The sequence below is a fragment of the Megachile rotundata genome, chromosome 7 (assembly GCF_050947335.1).
Source record: "Megachile rotundata isolate GNS110a chromosome 7, iyMegRotu1, whole genome shotgun sequence".
NCBI lineage: Eukaryota > Metazoa > Arthropoda > Insecta > Hymenoptera > Megachilidae > Megachile > Megachile rotundata.
Genome location: NC_134989.1, coordinates 13,177,971 through 13,197,472, shown reverse-complemented (window position 1 = coordinate 13,197,472; position 19,502 = coordinate 13,177,971). Strand labels below are relative to the sequence as shown.

At 35.2% G+C, this 19,502-nt stretch overlaps 2 protein-coding genes across 4 annotated transcripts; both read right to left on the bottom strand.

Annotated features, from left to right (window-relative positions):
• Positions 1 to 11,258: 11,258 nt before the first annotated feature.
• On the bottom strand, positions 11,259 to 14,866 carry LOC100879585 (maternal embryonic leucine zipper kinase). The gene is made up of 13 exons (XM_012279574.2): positions 14,630 to 14,866; positions 14,411 to 14,561; positions 14,232 to 14,341; positions 14,010 to 14,163; positions 13,840 to 13,946; positions 13,610 to 13,777; positions 13,342 to 13,536; positions 13,147 to 13,264; positions 13,005 to 13,082; positions 12,430 to 12,502; positions 12,209 to 12,359; positions 12,028 to 12,131; positions 11,259 to 11,969 (listed from the first exon to the last, which is right to left on the bottom strand). The coding sequence occupies exons 1-13, from the start codon at positions 14,771 to 14,773 to the stop codon at positions 11,702 to 11,704; spliced, it is 1,821 nt and encodes a 606-aa protein (XP_012134964.2). The 5' UTR covers positions 14,774 to 14,866; the 3' UTR covers positions 11,259 to 11,701.
• Positions 14,867 to 15,066: 200 nt separating this feature from the next.
• On the bottom strand, positions 15,067 to 19,363 carry Moca-cyp (nuclear cyclophilin protein Moca-cyp). 3 transcript variants are annotated; one of them, XM_012279572.2, is made up of 9 exons: positions 18,847 to 19,363; positions 18,361 to 18,664; positions 18,200 to 18,287; positions 17,419 to 17,448; positions 17,190 to 17,335; positions 17,018 to 17,111; positions 16,696 to 16,948; positions 16,457 to 16,552; positions 15,067 to 16,390 (listed from the first exon to the last, which is right to left on the bottom strand). In XM_012279572.2, exons 2-9 carry the CDS (start codon positions 18,641 to 18,643, stop codon positions 15,683 to 15,685), a joined length of 1,698 nt encoding a protein of 565 aa, XP_012134962.2. In that variant the 5' UTR covers positions 18,644 to 18,664; positions 18,847 to 19,363; the 3' UTR covers positions 15,067 to 15,682. The 3 variants fall into 3 exon arrangements, with proteins under 3 accessions (XP_012134962.2, XP_012134963.2, XP_076390120.1); XM_012279573.2 differs by lacking the exons at positions 18,361 to 18,664; positions 18,847 to 19,363 and having other exon boundaries at positions 17,419 to 17,552; positions 18,200 to 18,293; XM_076534005.1 differs by lacking the exons at positions 18,200 to 18,287; positions 18,361 to 18,664; positions 18,847 to 19,363 and adding an exon at positions 17,853 to 17,871 and having other exon boundaries at positions 17,419 to 17,552.
• Between the last annotated feature and the right edge of the window lie 139 nt (positions 19,364 to 19,502).

The following is a 19,502-nucleotide window of genomic DNA, read 5'->3' as shown; positions in this document are numbered from 1 at the left end:
ATTAATTCGACTCGGATATATTTTTCGTGTATTCGTTTTTGGGGGAGTTTTAATATTCTGGATTTGGGGAGGGTTTGTAGGGTGCACTGATATTGGGAGGCAGTCAAAATATTTATATAATACATTTCACACTATACATGTCATACGTAGGATCGACACGCTTGGTAGTCTCACATGTGGTATTAGCATGTGTGGTATCAGCACGCGTGGTATCATCACACGTGGTATCAGCATGCTTGGTATCTTCACGCTTGGTACCATCACACGTGGTATCGACGCGCTTGGTATTCTCACACGTGGTATCAGCACATATGGTATCCTCACGCTTGGTACTGTCACATGTGGTATCAGCACATATGGTATCCTCACGCTTGGTACTGTCACATGTGGTATCAGCACATATGGTATCCTCACGCTTGGTATCGACGCGCTTGGTATTCTCACGCGTGGTATTAGCACATATGGTATTCTCACGCGTGGTATCAGCACATATGGTATCCTCACGCTTGGTACTGTCACATGTGGTATCAGCACGCTTGGTACCATCACACGTGGTATCAGCGCGCTTGGTATTCTCACGCGTGGTATTAGCACATATGGTATTCTCACGCGTGGTATCAGCACATATGGTATTCTCACGCGTGGTATCAGCACATATGGTATTCTCACGCGTGGTATCAGCACGCTTGGTACCATCACATGTGGTATCGACGCGCTTGGTATTCTCACGCGTGGTATTAGCACATATGGTATTCTCACGCGTGGTATCAGCACATATGGTATCCTCACGCTTGGTACTGTCACACGTGGTATCAGCACGCTTGGTACCATCACACGTGGTATCAGCGCGCTTGGTATTCTCATGCGTGGTATTAGCACATATGGTATTCTCACGCGTGGTATCAGCACATATGGTATTCTCACGCGTGGTATCAGCACGCTTGGTACCATCACATGTGGTATCGACGCGCTTGGTATTCTCACGCGTGGTATTAGCACATATGGTATTCTCACGCGTGGTATCAGCACATATGGTATTCTCACGCGTGGTATCAGCACGCTTGGCACCATCACATGTGGTATCGACGCGCTTGGTATTCTCACGCGTGGTATTAGCACATATGGTATTCTCACGCGTGGTATCAGCACATATGGTATCCTCACGCTTGGTACCATCACACATGGTATCAGCACGCTTGATACCATCACACGTGGTATCAGCGCGCTTGCATTGTCACATGTGGTATCCTCACGCTTGGTATTGTCACATATGGTATCCTCACGCTTGGTATCCCCACGCGTGGTACCATCACACATATCATCTCCCGATCTCCACGCTTGATATAATGCGTAAAATTTCCACACGTAAATTCTTTTCCAATTATACCGCTACGTTCAATATCAACGCATAATATCCTCACACATGGTTCCATCATACTTCACGCATTAAACCACGCGTATACATGAAATCTCCATCTAAGTCAAACATTACATAAAATTAGAAAATCAACTAAAATGAAACCTCCACATAGAATCCTCTAATAGAATTCTGTCTTCATCGTTAGTAAAACAGTAGGATAATTAAATAGATAAGAATAATAATAGAATATAGTGTTGCTTTAGAATTGCTTTATTCGGGCGACGCCGATGCGCTAATATAACAAGAAACGTGGCGGCTGTTGCGTCGAGCGTACGGGAGCGAAGTAGCCTCGCTTATGGTCCGATGGTGCTCGAGGAGCATAACAGCTCGCGGAGCATAACGCCACGAGCCATCATATCCTCCTTCTAGAAACCCTCTCCGAACTTCTTCCTCCTCTCCCATAGCCCCTGTTCTATATGGAGATCCCCCTCGTCGCGAGACAGCACGAGTCTTCGGAGTGTACGCGTCACGCGTGTCCGTATTCGTGTGGGGGTACTCTAGGAAGTGAAAGATAAAGATTGTGACGAAATTTATTGGAAGAAATTTCTTTAAAAAAATACTGTGTGATATCTTTCGAATTGAGGACTGAATTAAGGAATGTAGTTAAACATTAAAGGGAAGAAATGTCTCTTAGGTACATGTCTTAAGGGTGGTTTTAGGTTAGGTCTTGAAGTTCGTCAAACTTCTGAATACACTTTTATTGAGGATGTCATGTACTCTAATTAAGAACAGACAGTTTATCTGTGTTACATAAATATTCTTCTTTAATTCAGAAGAAGCTTTAATTCAGCAAACCTCTGTTCTTGAGGAATGATTCCAAAATGTATAAAACCTAACAGCTTCTAATTAAATAGATAGCATACATAAATGTTACAAGTCGACTTATAAATGTCTGCCATAAAATTTAGAATAAAATAGTTGGAAGGTATTCATTAGATGATCGTTTTGTTGTCGTGAAGAGCGCGATAATCTGCACCTCGTCGTAGTTTCTCCGCGATTATCCTACCGAAAAATCTCTTTCTCTGCTTTCTGTTCCCTCGCCGGTCGCCATCGACTTCCTGTGCCCGCCGGGTGGACAATGACCAGCACTTGCCGCAATGGCAACGGGGCAGACGCGCTCCTAATATCTGCTCGGCCGATCTAGTTCGCGGAAGCCGGCAATACCTGTGCATAAACGTACGTGCACGCGCTCGAACGTTCGTCCACGAACACACGTGAACCTTCGACCATAAGCATCCTATACGTGTGCATGCAATCCACTCTTCTTTCTCTCTTCCTGTTCCCTTCGATTCGCGGACGCTTTCTTTGCTCGAATTCCTTTTTTTTAGATCTTGGTACTTTCACGCCTTTGATAAGAAAGTTATTTTTATTAAAAATGTATTCTTGAATGAATATTATTCGGCTTGAAGAATATTGATATGAGCGACAAGTTTGAAGAGAAGTTTGAAGAGAAGTTTCGAGAGATAAGTTTTTTAGAAGAAGAAATAGTAAGAGCTTTGTACAAGAAGAAACAGTAAGAGTCTTGAACAAGAAGAAATAGAAAGAGCTTTGTACAAGAAGGAATAGTAAGAGTCTTGAATAATATTGATATGAGACAAGTTTCAAGGGAAGTTTCAAGAGATGAGTTTTGTGTTAGAAGAAATAGTAAGAGTTTTGTACAAGAAGAAATAGTAAGAGCTTCGTACAAGAAGAAATAGTAAGAGTCTTGAATAATATTGATATGAGACAAGTTTCAAGGGAAGTTTCAAGAAATGAGTTTTGTGTTAGAAGAAATAGTAAGAGTTTTGTACAAGAAGAAATAGTAAGAGCTTCGTACAAGAAGAAACAGTAAGAGTCTTGAATAATATTGATATGAGACAAGTTTCAAGGGAAGTTTCAAGAGATGAGTTTTGTGTTAGAAGAAATAGTAAGAGTTTTGTACAAGAAGAAATAGTAAGAGCTTCGTACAAGAAGGAATAGTAAGAGACTTGAATAATATTGATATGAGACAAGTTTCAAGGGAAGTTTCAAGAAATGAGTTTTGTGTTAGAAGAAATAGTAAGAGTTTTGTACAAGAAGAAATAGTAAGAGCTTCGTACAAGAAGGAATAGTAAGAGACTTGAATAATATTGATATGAGACAAGTTTCAAGGGAAGTTTCAAGAGATAAGTTTTGTATTAGAAGAAATAGTAAGAGCTTTGTACAAGAAGAAATAGTAAGAGCTTCGTACAAGAAGGAATAGTAAGAGTCTTGAATAATATCGATATGAGACAAGTTTCAAGAGAAGTTTCAAGAGATGAGTTTTGTGTTAGAAGAAATAGTAAGAGTTTTGTACAAGAAGAAATAGTAAGAGTTTTGTACAAGAAGAAATAGTAAGAGCTTCGTACAAGAAGAAATAGTAAGAGTTTTGTGAGTTAGGTGGAGTTGTAACGTTCAAGTGTTACAAAGTGTAGGTTCTCGTTAATTTTTCCTGTTTCTAACAGAATTTACGGTGCTGTTGCGATAAATAATCGTCCGCCGGCAGGAAGCTGGCGAGTTGGTTGGCCAGCAAGAGATTTTCGGTATGATAATCGTAGGGAAACTCCGGACACCCATTGTGACAATGGCCTCCCGAGGCAACGCGATAATTACGCCGGTAATAACGCGGCAAATAGAAAAAAGGAACGCTATCTTCTTTCCTGACGCCAGCCACCTTACTGACCGTTCAAAACTGCTTTCAACTCTGACCTAAACTGCTTGCAACTCTGACCTAAACTGCTTGCAACTCTGACCTAAACTGCTTTCAACTCTGACCTAAACTGCTTTCAACTTTGACTCCTCTGTCAAACTCGAACTCTATCAATTTAAAATTTATTTCGTTGATTAATTTTTGCGAAACGAGTCAACAGTACATCATCGGATGTTAGAAGGCTGTAGTGTGACTATAAATAACTGCGACGGAAGACAAAAGCAAGGAGGGTAAAAGTAAGTGAATGAGCGGATCAAAATGGAAGTTGGAGAGGGATCGTCAGGGCGGCACCTGACCGGAAAGCGTCACAGTCACCGCATTCAGCCTCGTTCTTTCCTTTCCCTTCTCCTCCGACTCTTTCGCCAACCTTCTTCCTCCTCCGATGAAGGGTTGCTGCTGCTTGTCCCTTTCTGCCTTGTCAGTTTGCTAACCGAAAGAACCTTGCATGTCCAGACGACAACGTGAATGTTCGATTCACTGTCGTCCCTTGAATGAACAGAAAAGACGAGATTGCAATGACCATTGCTCATTCACCACTTTGTTATCTTCTACGATGCAAGTTTTTATAATTTATCTATATTCAGCTAAGCACTCTATGGATGCAACTTTCTAGATGTTCATCGATCAATATTCAGCTACAAAATATAATTACAAATTTTTAAAATTACAATAAGGTGGCTGGATCTCATATTTCATTTCATGCACGCAACTTTCTATAATTCATCGATCAATATTCAGATAGCAAGACGTGTGTAATTACATTTGTAGTTTAAGCAAGATTTTATTGAATCTTCGTTTTATGGATGCAACTTTCTAGACATAACTCATCGCTCAATGTTCAGACATGGAGTATACTTGTAAGATTGCAATGAGAACGATTGTTCATTGTGTGCTTCACTGAACCTTCTTTACCAATGCAACTCTTAATCTCATCTTTAAATATTAAATAATCCTAAGGGTTTATCATTCTAAATATTAGGTAATTAAAAAAAATGTTAAAAGTCGATTTGACAAGATGTGTCCTTCTGCAATGTCCACCCTTCTCTTGCGTCTCAATCTGTCAGCCATCTTGTAGAGTCTAAAGTTACTGACAGGCTAACTAGTAGCCAGAGTCACCAGTAGCCAGACTAACTAGCAGTCAAACTAACTAGTAGCCAAACTAACAACGATTGCACATAGTTTACTGCACCTTCAAAATTACTCTAAAAAAGTAAACGCAAAGTTACCAAATTTAACACGGTACAATAAACGATGATCCATAAAAGTATATTACAGTAGATGGCTCCACAAAGTGAGAGAGAAAGAGGGAAAGAGGAGGATGGGTCGAGTAGGTAAGGACACATAATAGCAGGATGTTACAACGCCCGTGTCCGGTACATAAGTATCTGGTTTCATAAATGAAAGTGTCTTCATTCATAGATACATATTTCCATACAATTGCCGCTATTGGCTCGTATCTTATGATATCGCCATTATGTGTGGGCTGCCGCATTACATATGTACATAGCACCATTATATACAAATTCCTAGTAATGCGGTGCTACTGCTGCATTAATGATAAAGTTGTTTAGATATTGTATCGATATCGGTTTCGAAAAACAGAAAAATCTTCATTGGGAAACACGTGATCGAATTATTTGGGCAATCTCGTAATCGAATAAATCTACGACGCGCCCTGAATGTTAGGTAGGAAGTCATCCTTCCTAGCATCCAGAGTCCACACAGGAAATCTCAGACGCACCCACCGAAACAGCCCGCCCCTCAACCGATTTAATGTTTCGTTTCCTCTGTGACGATAAGGGGCTACAATTTTATAGAAACAACCGCCCCGAGTATGGAATAGGGGAGACAGTTCAGAATTATGACGTATTTGTTTCGAAACTTAGATACAAGCTTAAAAACAATCTCTGAGACGCAAAAGGCTAAGTGAGGATGCTAAAAGAATTAACAGATGCTTTTCAAAAATGAATCTGTAAAACATTTAAGGATTTTGTAGCTTTAGACAGAGGTTTTAAGAACATTGAGACATGAAGTAACACGACGGGAATAGTTTGAAAGAGAACTTGAAAAAATATGATACATAATTCTTCTTGACTTTGAGGTTAGGTTCATCCTATCCAAAAAATTGATTCTAAATAACACATATCTTAATTGCTACATATGTATATCAATTTCTATATACATTGCTGTATATGTACATCCAACTAATGAATTTTAAATATGAAAATATGATATACAATTCATCTTGACTTTAAGGTTAGTCCTCCCCAAAAAATCAGTCCTAAACAACACACATGTGATTGCTACATATGAACATACATTGCTATATACATACATCCAACTAATGAATTTTAAATATGAAAATATGATATACAATTCATCTTTACTTTAAGTTTAGTACCACCCAAAAAATTAGTCCTAAATAACACACATCTGATTGCTACATATGAACATCCATTGCTATATACATTGCTATATACATACATCCAACTAATGAATTTCAAATATGAAAATATGATATACAATTCATCTTTACTTTAAGTTTAGTCCTCCCCAAAAAATTGGTCCTAAATAACACACATCTGATTGCTATATATGAACATCCATTGCTATATATGAACATCCATTGCTATATACATTGCTATATACATACATCCAACTAATGAATTTTAAATATGAAAATATGATATACAATTCATCTTGACTTTAAGGTTAATCCTCCCCAAAAAATTAGTCCTAAATAACACACATCTGATTGCTACATGAACATCCATTTCTATATAACTTACTATCTATGATACCTATATCCAAATGATGAATAGTTTTCTTGTTAAACCATAAGACACATCTGTCTCGTTAAACCATCGTCGGTTCCCGCGTAGAATGTACGACGGAAAAGTACATAATACCTGGGGAGGCTAGTAAATTTCATAAAATAATACCCTGTAGAGGGCTGCATATTCATTTTTCCGGAGGGTCCTCCCCACGGTTCTGTGTCCTGACCGAGTCTACATATGTATGAGCTTCTGGTGGACTCGGCTGGTCATGCCTCGGCGAACCGAGCTTTCTGCCCTTTATTTTTGCTGCCATCCCCTTTCGCAACGGGGCCAAATAAACAAGCGAGCTGACCCGAAAAGAGAGGGTGGGTAAACCGGATGATTAGCACTCCTCGCCATCCCTTCCTTCCTTCCTTCCTTCCTTCCGTGTGCAACTTGCACAACGATGCTCGACTTTAGATTGCTTCGAACCGACGTAATTCATGTACCAACCTCCAAAAGAATATCGTACATGCGTAATACATTTCATGTTATTTCGCTGTTCCGTTCTACTTCAGAATAGTACATTTTTAATAAATTCCTATGATTTACGATAACATGATTTTATGAATATTGCTAAAAGTTTCGGAGAAATAATTTCTACAATTTTAATAGATAGAAATTGTTTTAGAAATTTTATTTATGATGTCTTAAATTACGGAACCTCGAAAATATCTCTCTCCGAAACGTAAGTAGAAATTATTTTAGAAATCCTTTTTCCCGTTACAACGTTATTATTTCTCTATTCCAGATACGTAAAGTAATAGGGTGAGTTTCGATAGCCTCGAGGCGAGTACCTGTCTGGATAAGAAGCCTATGTATGCGTGAAGTCGAACAAGTACTCGTACGTAGACGAAGAAAAGGTAAGGGTGGCACGCGCGGCCCGCTTCTATCGCTTCCGGGCATCAGCGTGCTCGCGAGCCGCGGCTAATTGCTCTTTAATGCAAGCGAGCGAACGAGAGAGCGAGAGAGCCAGTTGCTTTTCTTAGACGCCGAGGGAAACTGGCCGCCGCCGTGTACGCCATAAGAAACAGAATATACGAGATTTATGGCGGTCGCTGGACTTTTCGTCACGCTTTGCTTGGGACACGGTTCTAGTTTTGAGAAAACCTATTCTTCCTTCTTGTTCTTCTGATACCACAAAACTAATTACTCTTACATAAATTAATTCTTTTACAAAATTCAGATTTAGTCGGATACCGTTTATTGCGCTCGAAGAAATATTTCAATTTTCTTGAAAAATTTTGTTTCTTATATTCTTCTTTCTCGTAAAAGTATATTCTTATATTCTTCTATCATCTTTGCAGTCGAGAATCAATTTTACTGAACAAAAAATATAATAACTTTGAATGAAGAAGTTATTTAATTATTCTTGAGGGTTTTTGATGATTTAAAAATTTAAGGGTGGCTCAAGAATTTTGGACATAATTTGGGGTTGTAGAAATTTAATGATGCATTAGCTTGAGGATCAGAGACTTAAAGAGGGAGAAATATAAAAATGCTAGAATTTGAGAAAAAAAAATGCTGAACATTAAAAAATTTGAAGATATAGAAAGTCTTTACTTCATCATTAAATCATTATGAATTTAAAAAATATTAAAAAACTTTACAATTCACAAATTTACCAAGTACCAGAATATGAACCTCAACTTGAACATGAATTTAAAAATAACTGAAGCTACTTTGCATCGAAATTACGATAGCTACTTATAACAAGTGCTTTGCAATAAAAAAGAATTTCTCGATCGAAAAGAGAGGAAACGTCAGATGTTTCCTCGTTCCTCTTTATCCGGAGTGTTTCTGTTTGCTCGGCGGCGTAGCAGCTCGCTCAATTACCGTCGCAGATAATCATTATCGCGGAAACTGCATCGCCGGGCCTCATTGCCCCAATCCTTAATTAACCGGCGGCCAGACGGTAATTGGTACGAGCCGGTGTACGACACCCGATCCATTGGCGAGAACTAAGGGCACGTGGTGAATAACGTACACGTATATCCGCGCGAGGACTCGCATCCTGAACAAGCGTAACGATGAAACGTTAAGCATGTAATTCGATGACTCGATAAGATATCTGTTAACCCTTTTTGCGACCATTAAATTCATATTTTAATTTGTTCGGTCTGACATCTTTTCAATTTGATATACAACAGCGTGGAATTTTTTTAACTATTTTTGCAAAGTGTTAACTTTATTTTTACCGCTAAGTATGAATTTTATTTTTACCACAAATAAATTCGTTTAGCAGTAAATTTTTTTAGCAGACTCCTCTTCATAAAATATGAATTTTATAAGTTTTCAAATATTGTAATTATAAACTAAAGTAAATAGTTCCATGAAAAGTGTTTCTAAATCATCTACATAGTTGAATAATATAAACTCACCGAACAAGATAATTAAATTCAATTTACAATACACGAAGTGATAAGAGAATAAGATTCGTCCCGTAATGTATTTTCAAGACAGGTTTTCCTTTTTCGAAGGATGTCATAAATAGAACCTTTTAGAATATCCTTCCTCCAGAAATTACACGTTACCGCGAGCCCTTCGTTATGCAAATCGCATCGTAATAATCGTTAGACAGCTTAATTATTAGTCTGCAAATATCTCCGATTGTACGAGATATATAAAAGTCGTTCATGGGGCCTGGACGCCTTATCCTGTGGTAGCCCAACGTTATTCATCGTTCTCGATAAAATACAAGATGAATTTAATACCGTAAGCTGCACGTGCATGCGCTCACGCAAGTGCACCTATGTGCTACGGTTAATTGTAATTTATGCCCGGATGACTTAGGTTTACATCTTGCACGGTTGCTTCATTTATACGGCTGTCCTTGCTTTTTGTCTTCGCGCCGTTTCATCAATTTAACGAAATAACGTGTTTAATTAATCTAACACTAATGCGTGCAACGCATTAGTTTTACTACTTGTTACTATTCATCGCGGTTGTCGCCATTTTCTTATTCTGAGAAGTGTTATAATTATGCAAAATACCTTTCAATCCTATTTACATTATACTGCATTTAGGTTAAATCAATATTTAATTTTGTACTTATAATATTATAGTAAGTATATTGCTTATAATCTTATAGCAAATACATTGCTTATAATCTTATAGTAAATACATTGTTTATAATCTTATAGTAAGTACCTTGCTTATAATCTTATAGTAAATACATTGCTTATAATCTTATAGTAAGTACTTTGCTTATAATCTTATAGTAAATACATTGCTTATAATCTTATAGTAAATACATTGCTTATAATCTTATAGTAAGTACCTTGCTTATAATCATATAGTAAGTACATTGCTTATAATCATATAGCAAGTACATTGCTTGTAATCTTATAGCAAGTACATTGCTCATAATAATATAGCAAGTACATTGCTTACAACCTTATAGTAAGTACATTGCTTGTAATCTTATAGTAGGTACTTTGCTTATAATGTTATAGTAAGTACATTGCTTATAATCTTATAGCAAGTACATTGCTTGTAATCTTATAGCAAGTACATTGCTTATAATCTTATAGCAAGTACATTGCTTACAATCTTATAGTAAGTACATTGCTTGTAATCTTATAGTAAGTACATTGCTTGTAATCTTATAGTAGGTACTTTGCTTATAATGTTATAGTAAGTACATTGCTTATAATCATATAGCAAGTACATTGCTTGCAATCTTATAGCAAGTACATTGCTTATAATCTTATAGCAAGTACATTGCTTATAATCTTATAGTAAGTACATTGCTTATAATCTTACAGTTAAGTACATTGCTCATAATCTAATAGTAACATTGCTTATAATCTAACAATCTAATATGTACATTGCTCTATTCAATATAATATTCCAGATCCTTAAAACAAAAACTGTACATTCCTTTATTCTCGACTTCGCTACTATTCAAGAGAACAGCTCAATTGTCTGAGCATCTGGCTTTGTTTCGATCGATGTCCAAGAAAAAGGACCGAACCGATCGAACTTCGCCGAGAATACGGCCGAGGGTCGGCGATTATGTGAGCGGGCAAAGATAAAAGGTCGGTTGCCATAAAACAAAGTGCACGCGCGGCTCCATTTTATGCTGATCGATTTGTGGTGATTTTATAACTTCGCTTGTCCATGCCGAGAACAGATGGTTCAAACGAGCCGCGATATTTTATATCCGCGAAGTGAACGCAAAATGGAGCTTTACATATTCCGGTAGAAAGGGCTGGTAACAGTCTTTTGTAAAGAGTTTCTTTGTACTATGAGACTGTTTCCGACATGAATTTTTACCCGAAGGGATCCTTAAAGAACTAAATGGGTTAAAACATTTATTTGTGAAAATATATATATTTTCGTATTAATTGTCCTTTGTTTCGGAGATCGCAGCTCTCCGTTTATAAAATATATTTTATTGCTGTAATGCTATACTAACCGTAGAAAATTATATTATAATTTACCTGACCCTAAATATATAACAATATTACACGATTAATTAATCCTAATTTTAATCAGAATTATAGATATATGTAGAGAAATATTTACTGTTAAGTTTTACGTGGACGTAATATTTCTCCTATAATTATTTCTTCTACCAAGAAAATATACTTTACAGACGTATAAAGATATGTTACTGATTTGAAGCTGTCGCAAACGTATTTGTCGGAAGTGTACATGCAATAGTTATTTTTTATATTTACGCTGCGTATAAAAATCTATTTAACATAATGGAGATCAGAACAGTCCTGTTCGTTAACAAATTGTAGGAAGACTTTAAATCGGACATTTTGATTCCGTGGAGCCTTCCGGTTCCGCGGAGAGATCCTCAGCTGCCAGAGCAAGAACTTCTTCGCATACTCGTTTATACACCCACGCGTTACCCTTTAATCTTTTCCTTCTAATACCGACTAATTTATCGTCTGAAACGCCTTCCAATAAGCAGACTTCCAACTCGAAGGAGCAGGCATTCCTAGATGAAAATGGCCGTACCGTATCTCTATCATCATCTGTACAATCTTCTGTTTCTCCTTGAAGAATAAATCTACAAAAATAATACAACTTAATTATACTCATTTAAAATTTATAACAATGTTCCTTACCCTTTTTGATGACACATAATTCCTTTACGACGAAGTGCTCGACGTAATTGCGACAGAACATATTTGGGATCGTCGCTGGATGTCGATGATACGTTATAAAGACCCTACAAAAATAATTAAATAAAATATCAGTAATTTAAGTCGATTCGATTTTTTGCAATATGGGTAACCAGATACAAACTTTTCCAGAGAGTATGTTTGGTTGATCCGGATCAGTATTTTCATTTTTAACGCGCCTCTTAGGCGTAAGAACACAGCGAACACGATTTAGACCTCGTTCCAAACCCATCATTACTTTCCTTGCGCTTCCTGGTGTAGATGATTGAGATCCCCTAAGAAATATTTTTCGTATTAAATTATGATACTTAGTCAGTAATTATGCTGTCGTTATTATAGACATACTTTGAATCGGATATCGGCGTATGAGTTGGAGTAGAAAGAAGCCTATCTTTCTCTGCAACTCTTTTTGCAGGAACTGTAATTAATACGTGGTTTGTTATTAAATAAATTAGGTGAAAAATGGGAACGAAAAGCATGGATAAATAAAAATCAAAAGGTGCGGAGAAAACGAGATAAGGAACAGTAGTAAGGTATTATACCTTTTAGAAGGAGGTGGGATAAAGAATTCTTACACAGAGTTATTTGTAACTCCAAATTGTGTTTGTTCACAAGTCGTTGCTCTTCTCTGACTAATTATCTGCTTTTCACAGAACTACAGCAATTTATGGCACTTGGAAACTTTCATTAAAGTTTCTAATTAGGTGGCTAGCATCACCTAATTAGAAGCAAACTTTAGGAAATATATTATAAAACTAAGTACCATGGCTGTAATAGAACGCAAGTACATCTAAAAGTTCTTTAAGAAAAGGGGATGTTTATTATATGTCAATATAGTATAAAATAGGTGTCAAAAATGTTGAGAAAAAATGTTTCAAGATATCAATAGTACAAAATAGGTACAGCCTTACAAAACATACCAGGAGAGTACGCATCGTCTACTTCTTTACTGCGAAGCCGTTTTCTACCAGGTACATGTGGTTCCATAAAATTGTTCGCTACGCGAAAATAATATGATAACAACTATACATATAAGATATATGGAGAAAAGTTGCAGCTTACCAGTTTCAGGTGTTTTTGGTAAAACATTGTATGTGGTGTCCACTACTGGTGACTTCTTACCAGGTTTACTTCTTGGAGAATAATTAAGTTTAGTTAAGATACTGAGTCCTCCCTCACACTATAATCAAAACAAAAATATTCTGAATGTAACACTGAAATATTGTTGAAAATTAAGGTAATATGCAGTACTACTACCTCGGATCTAAACTGAGACTTTGCAGAAGATGATATCCTAAGTGAAAGGCCACGAAGTTTCCTATCTAAGAGTAAAAGATATGTGGCAGTTCTGTAATCAGTCCTATCGCTTTTTACAAGTTTTTTCCATATTTCTGAAGTATGTTCACTACATATTGCAGACATAGTACTTAGCACATCATCGTCTTTTTCAAACTGTAAATATATTTTGTTTATTAAAACATTATAACACATATATGCATTGAAAATATTTAATAAAATTTGTTACATTAGTCTTATGAGCAAAAGAGACAGGATTAAGAAATCCTGCTGTAATCCACGGATGATTGCACAATTCCTGAATAGTAATCCTTTTCTTTGGATCTGTTTGTAACATTGCTCGTATCAGCCTTTTACTACTACTTGATAACCAGCCTGGTTCATCATACTTGCCACTCTAAAATTAGACTATTATTAACAACTTCCTCAGCAAAAATAATTAAATATAAAAAACCTTACAAGGATTTTTCTATATAAGCTCTCTATGCTATTATCATCAAAAGGTAGAAAACCACAGAGCAATGCATAAAGAAGGACTCCCATGCTCCAGATATCTACTTCTGAACCTATAACACAAATATGGTACAAATATTCTAAATGTTTAACAAAATTAAGAACAAAATAAATACCTAAATATTTTCTCCCTAATATAAGTTCTGGTGCAGCATATGTTGGGGAGCCACAAGAAGTTTGTAAATGTGATTCAATTCCATTTTTTGGCTTAGCACATAATCCAAAGTCTATAAGCTTCAAATTTTCCTCCCTATCGAGCAGAACATTTTCCTGGGTACAAAATAATATTTCTTACAATTGATACAAATATTTAGTCACAGAAGAAAAGTATAATGTACCGGTTTTAAGTCACGATGAGCATATCCTAAACTATGTAAATAAGCTACTGCAGAAACAATTTGACGAAAGAATTTTCGTGATTCTGTTTCACTCAGCCTATTTTTTTCAACTGCAAATAAAAATAACTGAATAATCTTTTTATAATAAATACTAAGAATATAAGATATCAACCAATTACCTATATGATCAAAGAGCTCTCCACCTGAGCAATATTCTATTACCATAAAGTAGTGACTGTCTGTTTCTATTACTTGATATAATCTACATATATGTTGATGCAACAAAGTTTTTAAAGCTTCAACCTCCAGTTTAACCCTTGGTAAGTCATCCTAAGAATTAAATTATGTTTCTGTGCATTAGAATTACACAAATTTATCAAATGCCGGACATCACTTACGCCTAACGCTGTTTTATCCATGATTTTAATAGCAACTTTTTCACCGGTTGCGATATGCGTGGCAAGTTTAACTTTTGCAAAACCTCCACTTCCAATAGTTTTTTCCAAATCGTATAAACCTTTAAGTGCAGCATATCGCACCATTGTAACAAATTTACGAAAACTTCACTGACAACTTTAATTGCGTGCTGTCAATCACATTACATTTGAAATCACAATTTCTAACGTAAACAAGTTTTAAAAACCAATCAAAATGAAGTATTTTTCGCAGCCAATTTCACGCTATCAATGATGCCAATATAAAAGTACTATATGGTACACTCCCATAACCAAAATAGGGAAAGGAGGCCCAATTATAGACAGGCCCAACAAATAATTCCCCAGAATTGGAGCCAGGTAGTAGGGCTCTATATTTATTAGCAATAAAATAACAATAATTTTATGAACTGTATAGTAGATTTTTATTTTAAATGATGATTATACAACGTATGAATACAAATACTTTCTTAAATGATAAGAAAGGAACATATTATTTATAGTTTATGATATTGATGAACCTTTGTAAATTTCTAAGATTAAAATCTTACTTAAAATTTATGTTTGAATTCCTTTAGTGCTTTCGTGTACAAATATTGAAGGAGCACAAAACTTTTTATAAACAAAAATTCAAACATAAAATGTAAGTGTATATTGATTTACTATAAAAGTATTTTTAATTTACAATTGGATAATCTACAGATAAAGGACACATTCATTATTTAGTTTACGTATGAGAGCAGTGCATAACTGAAGGTTCAAAGAATTATATATCTGAACATTTCATATTCATTTTGCGAAGGAAAAGAAAGTTGAATTTCAAATATTTGAAATTCAAATATTGCAACCAATATTTAAATGACTACAAATTTAAAAGAGCCACTTTTATATAAGTCTGATATACCATTATAAAACAAATTCAAATAAAAAATTGGAAAAATTAATATATATAGCTTACTATATACATTATATTTTTCTTGAATTACGCAAAAAAGAAAAACAAGGAAACAATGCTTTTTAATCTTTGGAGTGTTGACTACTAGAACTAGTTGAACGTGAGCGACGCTTGAATTTTGGTTGATTGTTAGAGTCCGACGCATTATCACTTTTCCTTCGGTTCTTATCATAACGTGATGAATTCATATCTGTATCGTAATTAAAATTAGAATTATTCGTTCTTCTATAATCATTACGCCTCTCATAATATCTGTAATTATCTCTTCCAGGTCTGTTCATCCTGTAGTTGTCTCGTTTTCGTGGATAATAATTTCTTCTGTTCCTTCTGTCACGACTATTTCTACGATCGTAATCTCTGTCACGAGACCTTCGTCGATCCCGTGATCTCGAACGTCCACTTCCACGCCTTCTACTCCTATCTCGCGAATCACGTCGTGAAGATCTATCACCATACGATCGATGTGAATCGCGTTTTATTAATTTCTCGTTTTTGTGCTTCCCATCCACTTTATCTTTTGCCATAGTATCATTGATATCTGAACTAGTATTCAAATGATCCTGATCCTGTTCCACATTTTTATTGCTATCTTTCTTATCGTCTGTCTGATCATTTTCCTTATTTTCTAAATCTTCGCACACAGGTGCTTCGGTATCGAACTTATCCATCATCTGGTTTTCCTCATCAGGATTTTCGCTGAACTTTTTAATTCTATCAGCTTCCCGTTTCTTCATCTCTTCCTCCTTTTTTAAACGTTCTTTCTCTAATTTCTATAACATAAATTTATATATTGCAAACATTTCTACAAATATTTGTATAATATAATTATACAATACCTGGAATTCGTGTAATTTAATAGTACGATTTTGAGCTTGCTTCCAGTGAGGTGGTGTAACACTTCTTGAGCGACTACGAGAAGGCGTGTGATACCGCTGTAAATTTATTTACATGTAATTATTTGTTATCACGTAAAAAATTGCCATGTTTCTACTCAAAACTCTGTACTCCGAGATATGTAACAATATTCACAAAATTTATACATACCATGTTTTATATATTGTACACAAATACTTACAAATATTCCTCTTCCTTTAAATACGCGACCAGTTTTTCTATGCGACCGTACCCGATCTCTTCCGTAATGTTGCCTAAATTCTTTCTGATTCGCGTTATTAGTAGGCCCCGCTCTGTACAAAAATTTATTCGCTGGCACTTCAGGAATTTCATCAGGGTCAATTTTTGTCACTGAAACAAGTGGATGAGGCTTCCCAAGATCATCTTCGTTTGAATCATGTATTTCGCCATCTTCTGATTTTGCTCTTTTTTTACTGTAACAAATAATAATTATTATTCTATTTGTATTAGTATACTGATTTTAAAATATGAACGGATTATACTTTTTCTTGGCTTTCTTTTTCTTTTTAGGTTTTTCTGTGTACGAATCGGAATCTGACTCGGATGAACTGCTACCCTTCGCTTCGTGTTTTTTTGCTGTAAGTAAAACATTTCATTTTATTATACTGACATAGTTTTGTTTAAGTATGGCGATGAAATAAAAGTCGAATATACCTTTACTCTTGACTTTGAGCACAAGTTCTCCACAATTCACAACCTTAGCATCTTGTAATGGGCGAGACATACGATCTACTGGGAGTCCCTCAATATGTGTAACAATTTCCTGGCCAGACACTACTTCTCCAAAAACCACATGGACACTAAGATTTAAAAATTGACATGTAAAAAAGTACTACACCGAAATTCATTGCAGTAAATGAATTCACAATTTTTTGTTACTTACTTGTCGAGGTGAGGCGCTGGTTGTGTTGTACTACAACAACAAAATATGATTAAGGGGATGAGAGATGAACAGAAAGAGCCGGCTTTCATTGGTCATTGTGTTGTAGTAGTGGTGTGCAGACCCTTCCCTCATGACTACACAGAAATATAGCTAAGTTATTCATTCCTCCAAAGATATCCTTACTTCTATACTTTTCAATGTTCACCAGAAAATTCATGTAACTCATACAAATTACTACATACTGAATGACTTTACAGTAGTATAGTAATGTTATAATTTAATGAAGATTTATCAAATTTATCATAGTTAACAAACCCAATTGTTCCTTTTATTTAATATATATCACCTGTTATTCATTTGAAACACATTTAAAAACATGTTAGCTTGAAAGGATGTTAAAATATGAAAATAAATATATATTAAGTTCCTATTACCTTTACCTTTGAGGTTGACTAAGAATACATCTGTCAGCAGAGAAAAATAATTTTGAGCCAGTAGAAATATTAAAAAATAAAATCTATACACAAAATATTCTCTTTGCAATTATGGATATTAACCTTTAGTAAGCTTATCACTTTTGTTAATTAATTACATGCAAAATAAATTCTTAATAAAATAGTATAACTCATTAATGACTTAGATTTTAATAATTATGCATATTACATAACTTATCACACCATACTGCACTTTTCGTATCTCTTGTGGAGCTAATAAATTACTTTGAACTATTTAAAATTCGTTTTGTATAAATTTAATTAATTGCTTCTTAGTTAATACTTACATAAAAAACTGTGAACCATTTGTATCTCTACCACGATTTGCCATTGATAATAAAAATGGTTTACTATGTTTTATTATAAAATTTTCATCTGAAAATAGATTTTATATGTAATTCAAGTTTTTAATCCCATTTCAATAACCCAATTATATTTATAAATTTACCTGCAAATGTTCCTCCATAGATTGACTCTCCTCCTGTTCCATTTCCTACTGAAAAATCTCCACCTTGAATCATAAAGTCTTTAACTACCCTATGGAAAACAATTCCCTTATAATGTAAAGGTTTGCTGGTAGTTTTCCCCAGTCCTTTTTCTCCAGTACATAATGCACGAAAATTTTCGCATGTTATTGGACAAATATCCGCAAAAAGTTCAAATATTATACGTCCCATTGGCAATCCGCCAACCTCTATATCAAAAAATACTCGAGGATTGACATTAACCATGATGATTTCTTTTGGAACTTCCTGAAATTATGAAATGCAAAAGTATTTAATATAAAAATCATTTTAAGTTATATTATTTGAGTAACATCCTTACAATTGTTACAAAAACTGTGTAAAACATCTATAAAAACTGTTATTAACCATATTTTTGTAATAATGTAAATTTATACAACAAATGAAATTATACAAAATAAAGCTCTTACCGTTATATCGGCAAACAGAACTATTAATGAAACCAACGAATCGAAGTTTTTAGAGTTAGGTTAGAATTACTCAACGTAATCGTTTCGCTTCTTTAGTACGCTATGTATTCACCAAAGTGTATAAGATATTTTTATCATTTTCTCTTATGTTAGTACACGATTATTATATCGATACGATAGCATCAATAATATTGAATCACACTATTTCAACAACTAATCTCAAACCTGGCAACTCGGTGCCATATTGTTGAATCTATGAAAGCAGTATTAATGTGTTGCGTATGGTTGCCAACAAAACTGTATACGTATTTCATTCCCTGCACTAACACACAATTGATCTATCCCTAAATTACGTATATATGCTTCGTTTTCCTGATTTCACGGAAGAACATATTCATCAAACAACGAGTTTTGATACACTTTGCGCATGTTGGGTTTAATTGGTTAACTACGCTTCGTAACCAAGAGTAACACGCATGCGTACATATAACGTTGGTTATACCGAACATATACCGAGTGATCTATTATTTTATATTCTCCCTAGAATAAACTAATACTTTTTTACTAGTTGAGTTATAGGGAAATAACCCCCACTATATTTTTAAACAAGTCGCCCTGTGGCGCATTGATCATAGCGTATTGCGCAAGCGCTGCGC

Excerpts from the sequence above, each read along its gene's own strand:
- LOC100879585 (XM_012279574.2), bottom strand. The coding sequence starts at position 14,773 with ATGGTGCGATATGCTGCACTTAAAGGTTTATACGATTTGGAAAAAACT. Across the intron at positions 13,083-13,146 it reads ACCAAAAACACCTGAAACTG|CGAACAATTTTATGGAACCA; the intron begins GTAAGCTGCAAC and ends ATTTTCGCGTAG. Across the intron at positions 12,503-13,004 it reads AGACGATGCGTACTCTCCTG|TTCCTGCAAAAAGAGTTGCA; the intron begins GTATGTTTTGTA and ends TATTAATTACAG.
- Moca-cyp (XM_012279572.2), bottom strand. The coding sequence starts at position 18,643 with ATGGTTAATGTCAATCCTCGAGTATTTTTTGATATAGAGGTTGGCGGA. Across the intron at positions 17,112-17,189 it reads GCTCAAAGTCAAGAGTAAAG|CAAAAAAACACGAAGCGAAG; the intron begins GTATATTCGACT and ends TTTTACTTACAG. Across the intron at positions 16,949-17,017 it reads AAAAAGAAAGCCAAGAAAAA|TAAAAAAAGAGCAAAATCAG; the intron begins GTATAATCCGTT and ends TATTTGTTACAG.